This window comes from Macadamia integrifolia, chromosome 1 (assembly GCF_013358625.1).
Source record: "Macadamia integrifolia cultivar HAES 741 chromosome 1, SCU_Mint_v3, whole genome shotgun sequence".
Taxonomy (NCBI): Eukaryota; Viridiplantae; Streptophyta; class Magnoliopsida; order Proteales; family Proteaceae; genus Macadamia; species Macadamia integrifolia.
Genome location: NC_056557.1, coordinates 5,732,623 through 5,745,079, shown reverse-complemented (window position 1 = coordinate 5,745,079; position 12,457 = coordinate 5,732,623). Strand labels below are relative to the sequence as shown.

The 12,457-nt window shown below is 37.4% G+C and overlaps 2 protein-coding genes across 4 annotated transcripts in view; both read right to left on the bottom strand.

Moving 5' to 3' along the window:
- Positions 1 to 2,105: 2,105 nt before the first annotated feature.
- On the bottom strand, positions 2,106 to 8,776 carry LOC122082181 (kinesin-like protein NACK1). The gene is made up of 15 exons (XM_042649661.1): positions 8,487 to 8,776; positions 7,418 to 7,859; positions 7,215 to 7,301; positions 7,026 to 7,126; positions 6,793 to 6,909; positions 6,596 to 6,677; positions 6,440 to 6,507; positions 6,284 to 6,343; positions 6,075 to 6,199; positions 4,697 to 4,899; positions 4,509 to 4,615; positions 4,327 to 4,416; positions 3,288 to 4,241; positions 2,867 to 3,189; positions 2,106 to 2,770 (listed from the first exon to the last, which is right to left on the bottom strand). The coding sequence occupies exons 2-15, from the start codon at positions 7,653 to 7,655 to the stop codon at positions 2,443 to 2,445; spliced, it is 2,883 nt and encodes a 960-aa protein (XP_042505595.1). The 5' UTR covers positions 7,656 to 7,859; positions 8,487 to 8,776; the 3' UTR covers positions 2,106 to 2,442.
- Positions 8,777 to 9,772: 996 nt separating this feature from the next.
- Positions 9,773 to 12,457, bottom strand: part of LOC122078300 — a 15,615-nt gene continuing 12,930 nt past the window's right edge. For all 3 annotated transcript variants that reach the window (XM_042644240.1, XM_042644245.1, XM_042644233.1), the window contains exon 7: positions 9,773 to 10,156. In XM_042644240.1, the coding sequence (XP_042500174.1) occupies positions 10,128 to 10,156 (29 nt within the window). In that variant the 3' untranslated portion in view covers positions 9,773 to 10,127. The remainder of the gene's footprint in view (positions 10,157 to 12,457) is intronic.

Below are 12,457 nucleotides of genomic sequence, written 5' to 3'. Positions count from 1 at the left end.
GTTTGTTTAAAATTTGGAGATTAGAATAATTAATTGACTTACTTTTCCAACTGTAAATCAGAAATGGTTACAACAATGAAATCAAATTCAAATTTCAAATGAGTTAGTGTGGGTCTATCTCTCCCTTATTTTTTTGGTAGGAGTCTACTCTCCTTGAGAATGCATTCTATGAAATCAGTTTGTTGATAAGACTATGGTAAGGTCTCAGCTTAAAGGCTTGGTGAATATGTCAATAATTTGTAGATGAGAAGGGATGTAGGCTTATCATTATGATGTCATTTTTTTTTTCACAAATGAGATGACAATCGATCTCAATATGTTGTCCTTTCATAGAGTAGAGGATTGGATTTGATGTGGACTGTGGTTTGATTATCACAGTACAAAGTGATTGTATAATGTGGCTCCTAAATAAGATAGGAGATAGAAAATGTAAAAATTATTCAAAGTTTATGTAATTTCCCTTATCAATTTGACTTAGAAAATTTATTTTTATAAAGAATTTTTGGAATGTTATACATTAGAATTGGTTGACTGTTACTGGCTAAAAGTCAAAATTCAAAAATCGAAAACTTTTGTTTGAATCTGAATAGTGGCGGGAATTGCTTCTTGATGGGGTTAGTTCTAGGAAAAAGTATTCTAGTAAATGATATAAGAATCATATTAAACATGTAAAGTGAGAGGACCTAAGAAGGAGATAAGAATATCAATGCCTAGAAAGGGACATATAATATTGTTTGCCAATGAAGATCTCCCAAATCCCGTGATATTTGTCGTCATATTTTTTTGTAGCAATGCCTCACTGATCTTCTAGTTCGATACTTTCCGTATTCTTGGGTATCACAATATGATTTAAAGATACATTGGTAAAGAGAGAGTGACCCAATATCTGGTTAAAGTTTCAAATTTTGTTCAATGGGAAAGTCCATGGATGCCCTCCGAGTATGCCTGAGAGGAGTTTAGAGCCTTCCAATGAGGGAACATAGGATCAATCATCATGCAAGATAGTTGGTGTCAGAAATTATCTAAGGCATATATGCATTGAAAGAGAAAAATCCTTGTTTTGGAAGACCAATCTCAATCTCAAGAAAACATTTTAGGTGACCCAAAGTTTTCTATATGAAATCTTGAGTGCAAAATTTTTTTTTAAGTATAGAGATTGATGTAGAGTCATGGCCAATGATAATGATATCATCCACATAAAGGAGAACTACAGTAAAAGAGGTATATCACTTCGAATTGAATAAAGAGTAATCAGCCTGAGCCTACATGAAACCTGCATCAATATGAACATTAGATAATCTTGAGAACCAATTGTAAAAGTCTTGTTTGAGCCCATATTATGGCTTAAAGCGACAAACCCTTCACTCTATTTGGCAAACCCTGTTGGAATAGTCATATACATCTCTTCTTTCAAATCATTGTGAAGGAAGGCATTACGCACATCACTTTGATATAGTGGCTAACAACGTACGATAACAATGGCAAGAAGACATCTACCAATGACAAGTTTAGCCCTGGTGGAAATGTCTTATTATAGTCTAAGCCTTCTATTTGAGTATATCTTTGGCAATGAGTTGAGCTTTGTAGTGCTCAATACTTCCATTGAATTCATTTTTTTTTTCCAGACCCAAAATACATCCATTGGGCTTCTTTTCAAGAGGAGGTATTATTTTGCTTTATTGATTTAATTCCAACATTGCCAAACATAGTCGGTGAACAATGATGCACAAAAAGCCACCATGCTCACCAAGGCGAGGACTCTTTTTCTTTTTTGACTTTTTTTTAGGGGTGAGAGGTGGAGCAGGGTTCCTCCCCATTGGTATTAGAATTGGCTCTCACTAGAATTAAATTCTCCATTTAGCGGACTAGTTGGATCTCAAGAACATGTGAATTGAAGATGTGATCCCCAGCCCCCTACCCCACCCAACCACGCAAAGCTTGGACATTTTGAGAAATTTTCCAATGCTAAAAGACAACGGAAAGTGCCCATTATAAGGTAACCCATACAGTTAAGGAATTAACCTTGACAAGAAGACAATCTAAAAGATACCTGCCTATCAAAGAATATAAATGAATCAGAGTTCAGTACTTCATGTGGCAAATAATTTGTGAAGTAACCATTACTTATTGCACTCATCATAGAACAAAACACAGTCTTTATAATGGATAAAATCAAATACCATCATGGATAAAAACAGGAGGGAAGATATGCAGAAGTCGACCAGCCCAAATGGTAGACGCCTGCTTTTGTACAAGGTAATGAATGAATACAGTAATTTTCACAGTTATTGTCTACTTTGAATCTCTCGCAATGTTGATGATGAAAGATCTAATGAAGATCTCCTACAATTGTAAGAGATTTGAGATTGGATCCCATCCCAGAATCCATGGTCTCTTGTCAGCTGGAACCATGAAGTTGAGCTCAAATATCTCAAACATCTCCTAGAAGTGTAAAAGATTTGAGATTGGATTCCATCCTAGAATCCATGGTCTCTTGTCAGCTGGAACCACGAAGTTGAGCTCAAACATCTCTTTTGATACTTTCCCACCTTCACAGAATCCCACAAGCTTCGCCACTAACTCAGCACTGTCTTCTACATGATTGGCATCATGAGGATCTACCCATAGCTTATTTACAAGTTGTAGCTTCCTCTGCTTTCCATCAAGTGGGACATCCCATTTTATGTACAAGGCATCTCGTTCGTCTGCAGTCAATCGTGTGATCACCCTCCTAGCAAGGAACTCCCTTTCACGCTTTAATGCTCTGATACTACACAACCAGGAAAAAATGAGGTGATTCAGATATTCAGCTGTTCTAGACATTATCTGGTAAAATGGTGAGAGGGTGTTTCGGTGGTGTTTGTACCTTGACGATTTGGAGATGGTTGGCTCATCACCAAAGTGAGCTGGGCTTGCATTCCCGAGCTCTGCGAAGTGCTGCTGCAACCAAGTCAAGCGACGAAGCTCAACCTCCAAATAAATCTGATCTGCTGGGTCACCCTTGAATAACAAGTAGAATTGCGTCCTACGTATGATTGACACATGGCATATATCCCACAACTCAATAATTTGGTTCCTTTGCTCCTGAAAAGTGACATGCCATGAGACAGGAAGCTCTTGTATCTCAGATGTGTTGTCATCATTCTCCATGTTGTATCCAGCAGTTTCATTTGCTTCTAGTTCCAACACCTAATTGCAATATTATAGTAAGAAAGAATTAGAGGAAATGTCCTAATTAAGGGAATGGAATACCAATAGTAACAGAGAACAGTAGCTTAAGTAGTGACCTGGCAAACAAGCAACTGCTTCTGGTACTGGAGCTTGGCCACACGTTCTTTAAGCTCTGTAACATATGCCCTTATGCTTCTCACATTCTCCTCAGCTGCATTCTGGAACATCTTTTGCATTTTTCTCATGTTTACAGAACTTGAGCGTTGATAGCAGGGGGTTCCTTCCCTTGATGATATATCTCCACCATCTTCACTCTTTGTTGGCGTCACTTTCTCAGGTTCGGGTAAAATCCCACTAGATACGATGTTATTGTTCTCTGGAGCTTTGTTCTCCGTCTCAGATTCCAATACTTTCCGAGATGATGACCGAGGTGAGCATGGAGATCTTAAGAGATTTTGTAGATTGGCACTGTTACTCGCAGCCAAAGGAAGCATTTTCTTCTTCTTTGACTGACTCTTGGATCTTGGAGTAACCTCACTATTGGATTGTTGAATTTTACTTGGGAGAGACATTACCAACTTGTCGATAGACTTCTGAACATTTTCAAGCTGCTCCTCAAGATTAGCAATGGTGCTTCCCTGTGAATGAAGCCTGGTGATCTCATCCTTGAGGTTGGCACTGACACTCTTGTTAGCAGCAACAACTTCTCCCACTTCTACTTGTTTTACTGTGGACCTCACAGCACACATTTCCCTTATTTCAGCTTGTAGCTTGGCAATAGTCTCTGCCGCATCTTGATTTCCTAATCTGTGACAAGCAACCTCCTTTTGTAGTACTTCCAGTGCCCGGTTTGCTTCGTCTCCAAGCTGCTCCTGGAGTTGCTCAAGCTTCCGAATTTCATGCATGAGTGTGAAGGGAGCAGTTGAAGATTGCCTCATGGTCTGCCTTCCCAGTGTGTTTCCTGTCCTATCACCACGAGCAGACTCCTTTCCATCAAGTTTTGGTGATACTGAACCCGAAAAGGTGAGGCACTTGACTACTGGGCGGGGTGATTCAAATGGGTTCACAACCTGAATTCAATTTGCAAATAAAATTAGATAAATTCATATGAGAGAGAGAGAGAGAGAGAGAGAGAGAGAGAGAGAGCATCCTTACCAGCTGTTCCTGCACTTTCCTACGCAATTCATCCGCTTGGGTTTGAGCAAGATCTCTTTGACGCCTCAGTTCTTCAATTTCCATCTCCATCTACATATAATCCATAATAAATAAATAAATAAATAATTATGGATAAAATAAGTCCTGAAATCAAATTTCAAACTAGAAGTCACAAAGCATACCTGCTGAATTTTCAGATCTTTCTCATTGGATGGGTCAGGGGTGCGAAGCTCTGCCTCAAGTCTGGCTACTTCCTTTTGCAAATGTTTCACCAGTTGTTTCTGAAACAACCTGATTAAATGGAATATGAGTTCCAAATGTCTTAAAAGCAGTCAAAAGGTCCTAGGACAGAGAAAAAGAGAACCAGTACCTACCATGTTTACTTGGGCAGTATTAGTGACTTCCTTTGCACGAGTAGCAAAGGAGAGAGTATTCCGAGATTGCTCCACATGACTTAATGCTGGGCTCAAGGTACAGATGATAGCAGTACGCGCATTTCCACCAAGAGAGTGCTGCAATATGCGTGTGAGCTTTGAATCTCGATAAGGTATATGGCCACTCCTTTTTCCAACACTGCAATGTGAAATAATCCATTGTCATCAAAAGGAAAACAAGAATATGTCAACAAAAGCTTTAAAAACCAGAGCAAAACTTACAGACAAGAAACTCATTAACATAAAATTCAACCAGCTGAAAATCATTGCCTCAGCATATTTCCATGCTCAGAAGAAGTGGTAAACATAACATGACATAGTAATAAACTAAAGAAATGATATTACCTTCAGCTTCTTCTCCTAACATATTTGTTGGAACTTTATTCTTGAGTTCTCCAAAATATTCTTAATGCTCCTATTATTTAGAGTGGCGATTCATTTGCGAAGAACTAGATAACATCCTCGTGGACTACTGGGTAGCACTGTACAGTTGATTATCCAAAGGGAGAGGAAGAAATGTCTATTTATGGCTTCTAAAGATGGAGAATCTATGGTGTTAGTGTACTGTGGACAATGTTGAGTTGTAATTAGTTTATTATTTCAATCAATTATTCCCTTGGTTATTACTTCTATTGTAAATTTGTAATTAGACTTAGGCCCTTAGTAGATTTCTTACCCCCCTCCCCGACAAGAAGAAAAAAACTCTTAGTAGATTTCCTACTAAGAGTTGATCTCTTGATATAATAAAAGCTAGGGGATAGACCACAATAGATTACATTGAATTCCTGTCATGGTTCTAGCTTTCCTTTAGTAGGTTTTCTTATTCATCCTCATTCTCCTATAGGTGCTGGTTTACAGGTTTGGTGTTGTGTCAGTTGTAAAAGTCAAGGTATTGCCATATGGCTTAATAGTTTTTTTTAGAACAACTCTATGGCTATTCAATTGAAATAATAATGAGTTTAATGCTTAGCTGTGTTTTCCTTTTTTTCTTTTCCTTTCCTTTCCTTTCTTTTTACTTTCTTTTTTTTTTTTTTTTTGCTGCAGATACCAGTCCCTAAGTTCTTTTGTAAGGATAAAAGTTGACATATTGCATTGGCTAATCAATACAGAGCAAGTATCTAAGCTTTGGGATTGACTCAGATCATATTGCTAACTCTCATTTCTAATTTCAAGAAACAAATCATGCCATTGGTTCTAGTTGACCACATGCATTCATGCATTATGGACCAGGATTCCAAAATAAATAATCAAAGCCGAGGATTACTTAGATGAAACCTCTAGTCAACATATGATATAGACATTTATAAGTTCGACCTGAGCTTTCTGATTACAGTTGTGAGAGTCATCAAGCTAAGGTTGATATGACACCCTTCCCTGAGCCTAACACCATCTGCATGAGTCTGTGAAGCTCTTTCACTTCCAGCAAGATCTACGAAGTTCTGCATAAGTATAGTAACTATCATCAACTAAGTGAAAAATATCTTCATGATATCTGGTACAAGCAAAGTAGATGAGTTTATTACCAGGCTTGCAACAAAAGACTTCACACAACCTGAATTCTCGCGGTGTGTACTCTCTATCGTCTGGATGGACAACGGAAATTAATGAAAATGAAATGATCCTCACACAACTGAAAGATCAAATTACAAGAGCAAAGCTGAATCCCAAACTAAGCTCACCAGCCTTATTATCTGGTGTGATCTTGAGCTGGTATCATTTAGTGCAGTTTCACCAACCTGCCTTTGAGCTGTCAAACACATGCAATATCAATCAAGAGAGACAGGTTCCACTCTAATCAAAGTTTGGACAACATGTAATAAAGTTTCACTTCTTACCTTCACAAACGCTGATCAAACGTCTCAAGTGCTGATCATTATTTGCCGTCTCTTCTACCAACTTCTCAACCACAGTTCCTTTCTGTATGCATATATGAGGATTAAAACAAATGCAACTGAGAAATAAGATAAAATAAAATCCATAATGAAAAAGAGAAAACTTATTGAGGTGATTGATATCTGGGCATAAGGAGTACCTCTGGATCATCCAAAAGCTTAAGATTACGACCAGAATCTAGATTTAACAGGTCCCTCACATTCTCATTATAAATTTCCAGTCCAGAAATCTTTATTGCAAAATCTCTCTCTGGAGTCTGTAGAGGTCCAGAAAGAACATATATTAGATAGGCAAGTCCAGTTACTCGGAAACTGATTAAATGATGTTTAGACATTCAAAAATGACAACAAACAAAAATCAGTTCAAGCATACATTTGAAATGTGATCGTATATATCATTGACTGCCTTCTCCGTTATTCCTCTCATTGTATAAGTCTTTCCACTACTAGTTTGCCCATAAGCAAATATGGTTGCTGCAAAGGAGGAAATTAATAAACTGTTACAAACATGAACCATAGTAGTGTCAGAAGGCCTAACATTCAAATATTTAGATATACACACCATTTATGCCCATCAATGCAGACAAAGCAACATTCTTCACTCCTTCGTAGACTGTCTCAGTCAAGCAAGCAGGACCAAAGACCTTATCTAGCAGAAGAGAAGCATCTTCCTTCAGTGTTTCAGGAATCACAGAAACCAAAACAAACAAATCTATTATGCTATAAATAGGATTTGGGAATTGCAGACATGGTTTATATTCATACCGAAGGTATAGGAGGCTGGTGCAACTGATCGCTCCTGAGGTGGTGGCTTGGATATGATAGTATGATCATCAATGCATTCCCATGCTACTTGATCTTTAAGTGACTCTTCTCGTTTGCTTAATGGCCTTAGCCGTACCGTTACAACAATCTTTTCTTCCTTAGCTTTGGGCCCACCTGGTGTAGAAACTGGTGTCCTGTCAATCTTTGAAGCCGGTGTAGCTGGAGTTCGAACTGTCATCTTGGTTGATTTGATTTATAGTACTGAGATACCTTGATGGAGGGACTTAAAGGAAGAACAGATAAGAGAACAGCCCAGGCCTCTGTGGAGAGGCTAGAGAAGTTGATCTTTCCAAAAACGAAAGTTATGAAAGAATTTTCAATGGCTGTGAGGCTTCATAATTTATCTGCTAATATCAATCACTGGTAACTACTTCACATTTAGCTGCACAAAATTGTAAAATAATAATTAAAAAAAAATTGTATTGGGCATGAAAGATTCCAGATAAGGGCCGAAAGGAATACATTAGTCATTTAAATGCTCATCTTCTGAAGTTATATTAATATCATTAAAGAACACAATTCTCTTGACACCCCAGAGTAAGGTGCTAAAGACATAAGTGAAGAAATTCATGGAAAATGATTGAAATGAATCATCCAAATTTAGAAGAACCGTTAAGAGTAAAAGTTAAGCAAGATAACAAAAATTTAATCTTGTTTTTGAATCCTTGGGTAAAGTCGTAAACAAAGCAGGACAGGGCTACTGCTACCTTAGCAGAGACAATAGATTCACCTTTTTTTTTTTTTTTCTTACATTTCTCAGAAAGCATCCGGACGTTTCAGATGAAGAATCGAGGTACACCGATAGCAAAAAAAAAAAAAGTAAAAAAAAAAAAACTTCATTTTTTCGTTCTTCTTACCAAGAAATACAGAGACCTGAAATAACTAACTACCTGTAACTGAATCATAAAAGGAATCTCAGAAAACAAAATTTTGATTTTTCAACTCAGTTTAAGCAACAAGTTCCACCTGAAAGATCAAAAGGGCAAGAATTAAGAAAGAAAGTACTCACAGAAATCTTAGAGAAGAAAAACCTCTGAAACTGCTCCACTTCTCCTCCACCAGTGTCAAGAACTTGGGATTAAACGACGCACGAACAATCAAACCAAAAATGGCAATATCTTAGGAAGACTACCCACTAATTGGAGTTCACAAGATCGAAACAGAGTGAGAAAATGGGTGAAGAGTAAGAACGAGAGAGGGTGAGAGGAGCGTCCCAACTCACAAGAGCTTTGATTTCTAGGGTTCTTATGAACTTTTATGAATAAAGAAGAGAAAAAATAAAAATTTAACTCAAAGCGAAAGAAATGCGAGGTCTCACAATCATTTTGAATTCGAGATCTCAACGGCTAGTTCATTCGGGGTTCCGGTTTCTCGCCAATTTCTCGGTTATTGTCGGGGATTACAAAGGACTCAATTTATCGGCTCTTATATCTAGAAAGAAAAAGTTTTAACTGGGTCCCTTTGATCTCAATTAATCAGTGAAAAAATATTTGTATCACAGTTCATTGTGATTTCCAGAACATCACATAACAGTTACCCATGATGATAATACCGTAAAAATTCCAGATAACAGGGGTAGATATGTATTTTCGACCCTCCTTCCTCCTCCTTGCCAATCGTTTATATGCCATTTCTTATTCTCTCCGTTCAGGTCCAACTACTCCAGCAATTTAGCAGCACCTTAATGGTGGCTACCAACTACACTTACTGTGGCAGCCGGCAATGAGACCAGGAGCCTCTCCTTATTCTCCCCTTTCTTCCGTCTCTTTGTGGATCATTGGGGTCATCTTGGTTAAGATTTCATATCAGTCATATGAGAGTTAATCCAACATCGATTACAAAAGGAATTTAATGTGGATTGATATGGTCTTAAACTCTCTCACCGCCATTTTATAGGTTGATTTCTCCCAAAGTTTATTTGTCATTGGTATCAAAGCAGTTGATCTTCACTCGTGTCTCAGGAGTTTTAACAAATAAACGTGATGGTAAATTACAATCATATATCAGTCGTATGGGAAGACTGACCCCATTTCTCAGAAGTCAAAAAAAAAAGTGGGAAATCTGATCCATATATCTAAGCTTCTTGGTTCTTCCCAATTAGTGCATATACACTCCATTCTTTAATTGCGATTACCTTGGCTTTCGATTCTCGACTTATCATCAGTCATCAAGAATATTTATCCCTTGCCAACCAATTAAAAGTCAAGAACATTTTTTTATTTTTCGCCCACCACTCAAAACTGTGCCTACGATGTGGATGACAATAACGTAACAAAAGAAAAAACGGTCAAACAATTACATCACAAAGATATACTTAATTTGATAAGAGAACTATGTCTACAGTGAGATGAAAACAGCTTCTCTAACAATGGAAAATAAGGCAATAAATTCTCTCCTTCTCACCTCTCTGTTTACTCCCGCTACCAATGATAAAATTTTCCTTTTCACCCATCACTCAAACTCCAGTTCCAAGCAAGTTTATAGGTAATGGTATATATATCAATCCTGAGCACAGCCAGAGCTTAAGCACCTAGAGTTCCCTTCCCCTTCAAGCCATCTTCATCAACCTCACAAGTTTTACCCATCTTCATCATCCACACACACACATTGGGACTGCATCACACACTCGGAGAACCAACAGCATTCAGACTTAAAACAGCCACTCATACTTCATCATACCTGCCCAATACAATTGAAAATCTTAATCAACATAAGCAACACCATTTGCAGGCTCCCTTCACAAAAAGAATCAAAGCCAGGCCAAAACAATTGAAAAAACCAATGGCAGCCTTAAACTAGGAGTCCTTAAATCCAATGGAAATGTTGTTCCTATCATTCCCCAATTGTCGAACACACAGTGTTCGTCATGGGACATCTTTGTCTCAAAAAACTGAGGGATTGTGGGGAAAGCACGCTTTTAAGTCAGTACATATCCATATCAATCAGACCTGATATTATTACGGCACAGAAACTGATCGATTGATTCAGTATATATATATATATATATATATACCAAAAAGTGACATTTTGATCCGAATTCTAACCGATACATATCAACATCGGTTGTGACTAATACTGTGATTTAAGAACTTGGGGGAGAGACGAAGGGGAGAAGTACGTTTGAGATACTTGGGCGTAGACTTATTCATAATCGAGAGGAATATTATTATAGCTGCCCATGTAACCGATGGACATCAACTGATAATCCTCACGAGCCTCCTTGAAAGAGAGAGTTCCTATTAAGCTCAACTCTGATTTCAAGTGCTCAAACAGCCCAAATTTCCCCAATTAACAATCGGCATCGTAAACTAACTTGGGCATCATGGAAATTGCATCATTCCATCAAAAGCTTTGAATTGCAATTTCTATTGGACTATTAAATCGAATCAGTCAGAAGGGACTATGGTTCTAAGTATTGGTATCGTATGAACAGCCATACAATATCATTTCTGTATTGTTGAAATTCAATACCGATAACCATACAAAATAGGGAGTATCGGACCAAAAATTTAACAGTTTTTGAAATTACACCTAAAACTGCCTGTTTCAACCAATTCGTATCAATATAATATCGGAATTGACCGAGACCAAAACCCTTGGAAGGGACACACCTCATTTGGAATTATACGTGGACCTTAATTTCACGATTTTATGTAATCCACAAAATTCTTTTTTTCTTTTTTCTTTTTTTTTTGGGGGGGGGTTGGTGTGGGGCTGGGGCAAAAACCATCACAATGTTGTTGGCATCTAAACGGTAGAACTAAAAAGAAAAACCACAGATGCCTTAAACTTTTATGTATGCAATGTAATTAACCTATTGACCATGCCAAGGAATCACATTGAAGCACCTAAAACCGAACAATGACGCTCCTATCGCATGCTATTAGTAAAAAAATAAATAAATTATATATATATATTGAACGTTTAGGAATGGTGATAACCAGACAAGGTTCCATACCCTGTGTTTCATGGTCAACTTGCCTAAGCGATGCAGAGCCAGAGAAGAGAGGACTGACCCAAAAGAATCATTCTTACCAATGGTCAGGGTCATTCCTCTGCTAGTCACGTGTGTCAGTTGACCCACTTAACATATGAGCATGAGAGAACTCCACAATTGGTAAAGGTACACTCCCTGAGCCAGTCCACAACCCACCAAGGCTCTAGTCTAACTCACAACCATAATCAGTGAAAGTTACTGAAAAATAACACCATCACAGCACAGAGCCAATATGCATGAAAATACACGTGTACATATATAATGAGACTAATTGAACACAAAAATCCTTCAGGCTTGCTCTGTTTCCTAGTAAAAGCCTGATGAAAGTAAATATCAAGAAGTAAAATCAGCACAAAGAGTACCAATTTTTAATTGAAAATTTTCCTTTACATGGCTTTACCAGAAAACAAAGAGCCTCGGTGAGACTAGACAGCATAAAACAGAGGCTAAACATACGAATAAGCATAACATCAGAAAGAGCTACTATGTATCTAAATTCAGTTTCATTAAAATATAAATTTCTCAACAACACAAGTTTAACTAATTTCTTTTCTTTTTGGGTGGTCAACAAACACAGGTTAGTCATCAAGATATACCAGACAAAGGGCAACTCAAATTCAGCCCTCTTATACATCTTAACTTCAAAATCCCCTTGAAAGTTATCCTAAGATTTAAAACAAAAAAAAAAAAAGTTCAAAATTACCAGGACAATCTAAAAAGGCCTGCTTTTTTCATAATATACTTATAATAAATATTATATATATATATATATGTATAAGCCAACGAGCAGGAAAAAACTCACCCAACCGCCAACTTATCAAACCAAACCATTTCTTTTTAAACCTTGTCTACCTCAGCTAGCACAGCTTATCTTTTTACCTTCTCTTACTTTCTTGAGCCTTATTCTGCTCTCCTTCCAAGGCATCAACACTCACTTGTATCCTCTTTTCTTTTTTTTTTTTTTTTTTTTTTTTTTTTTTTTT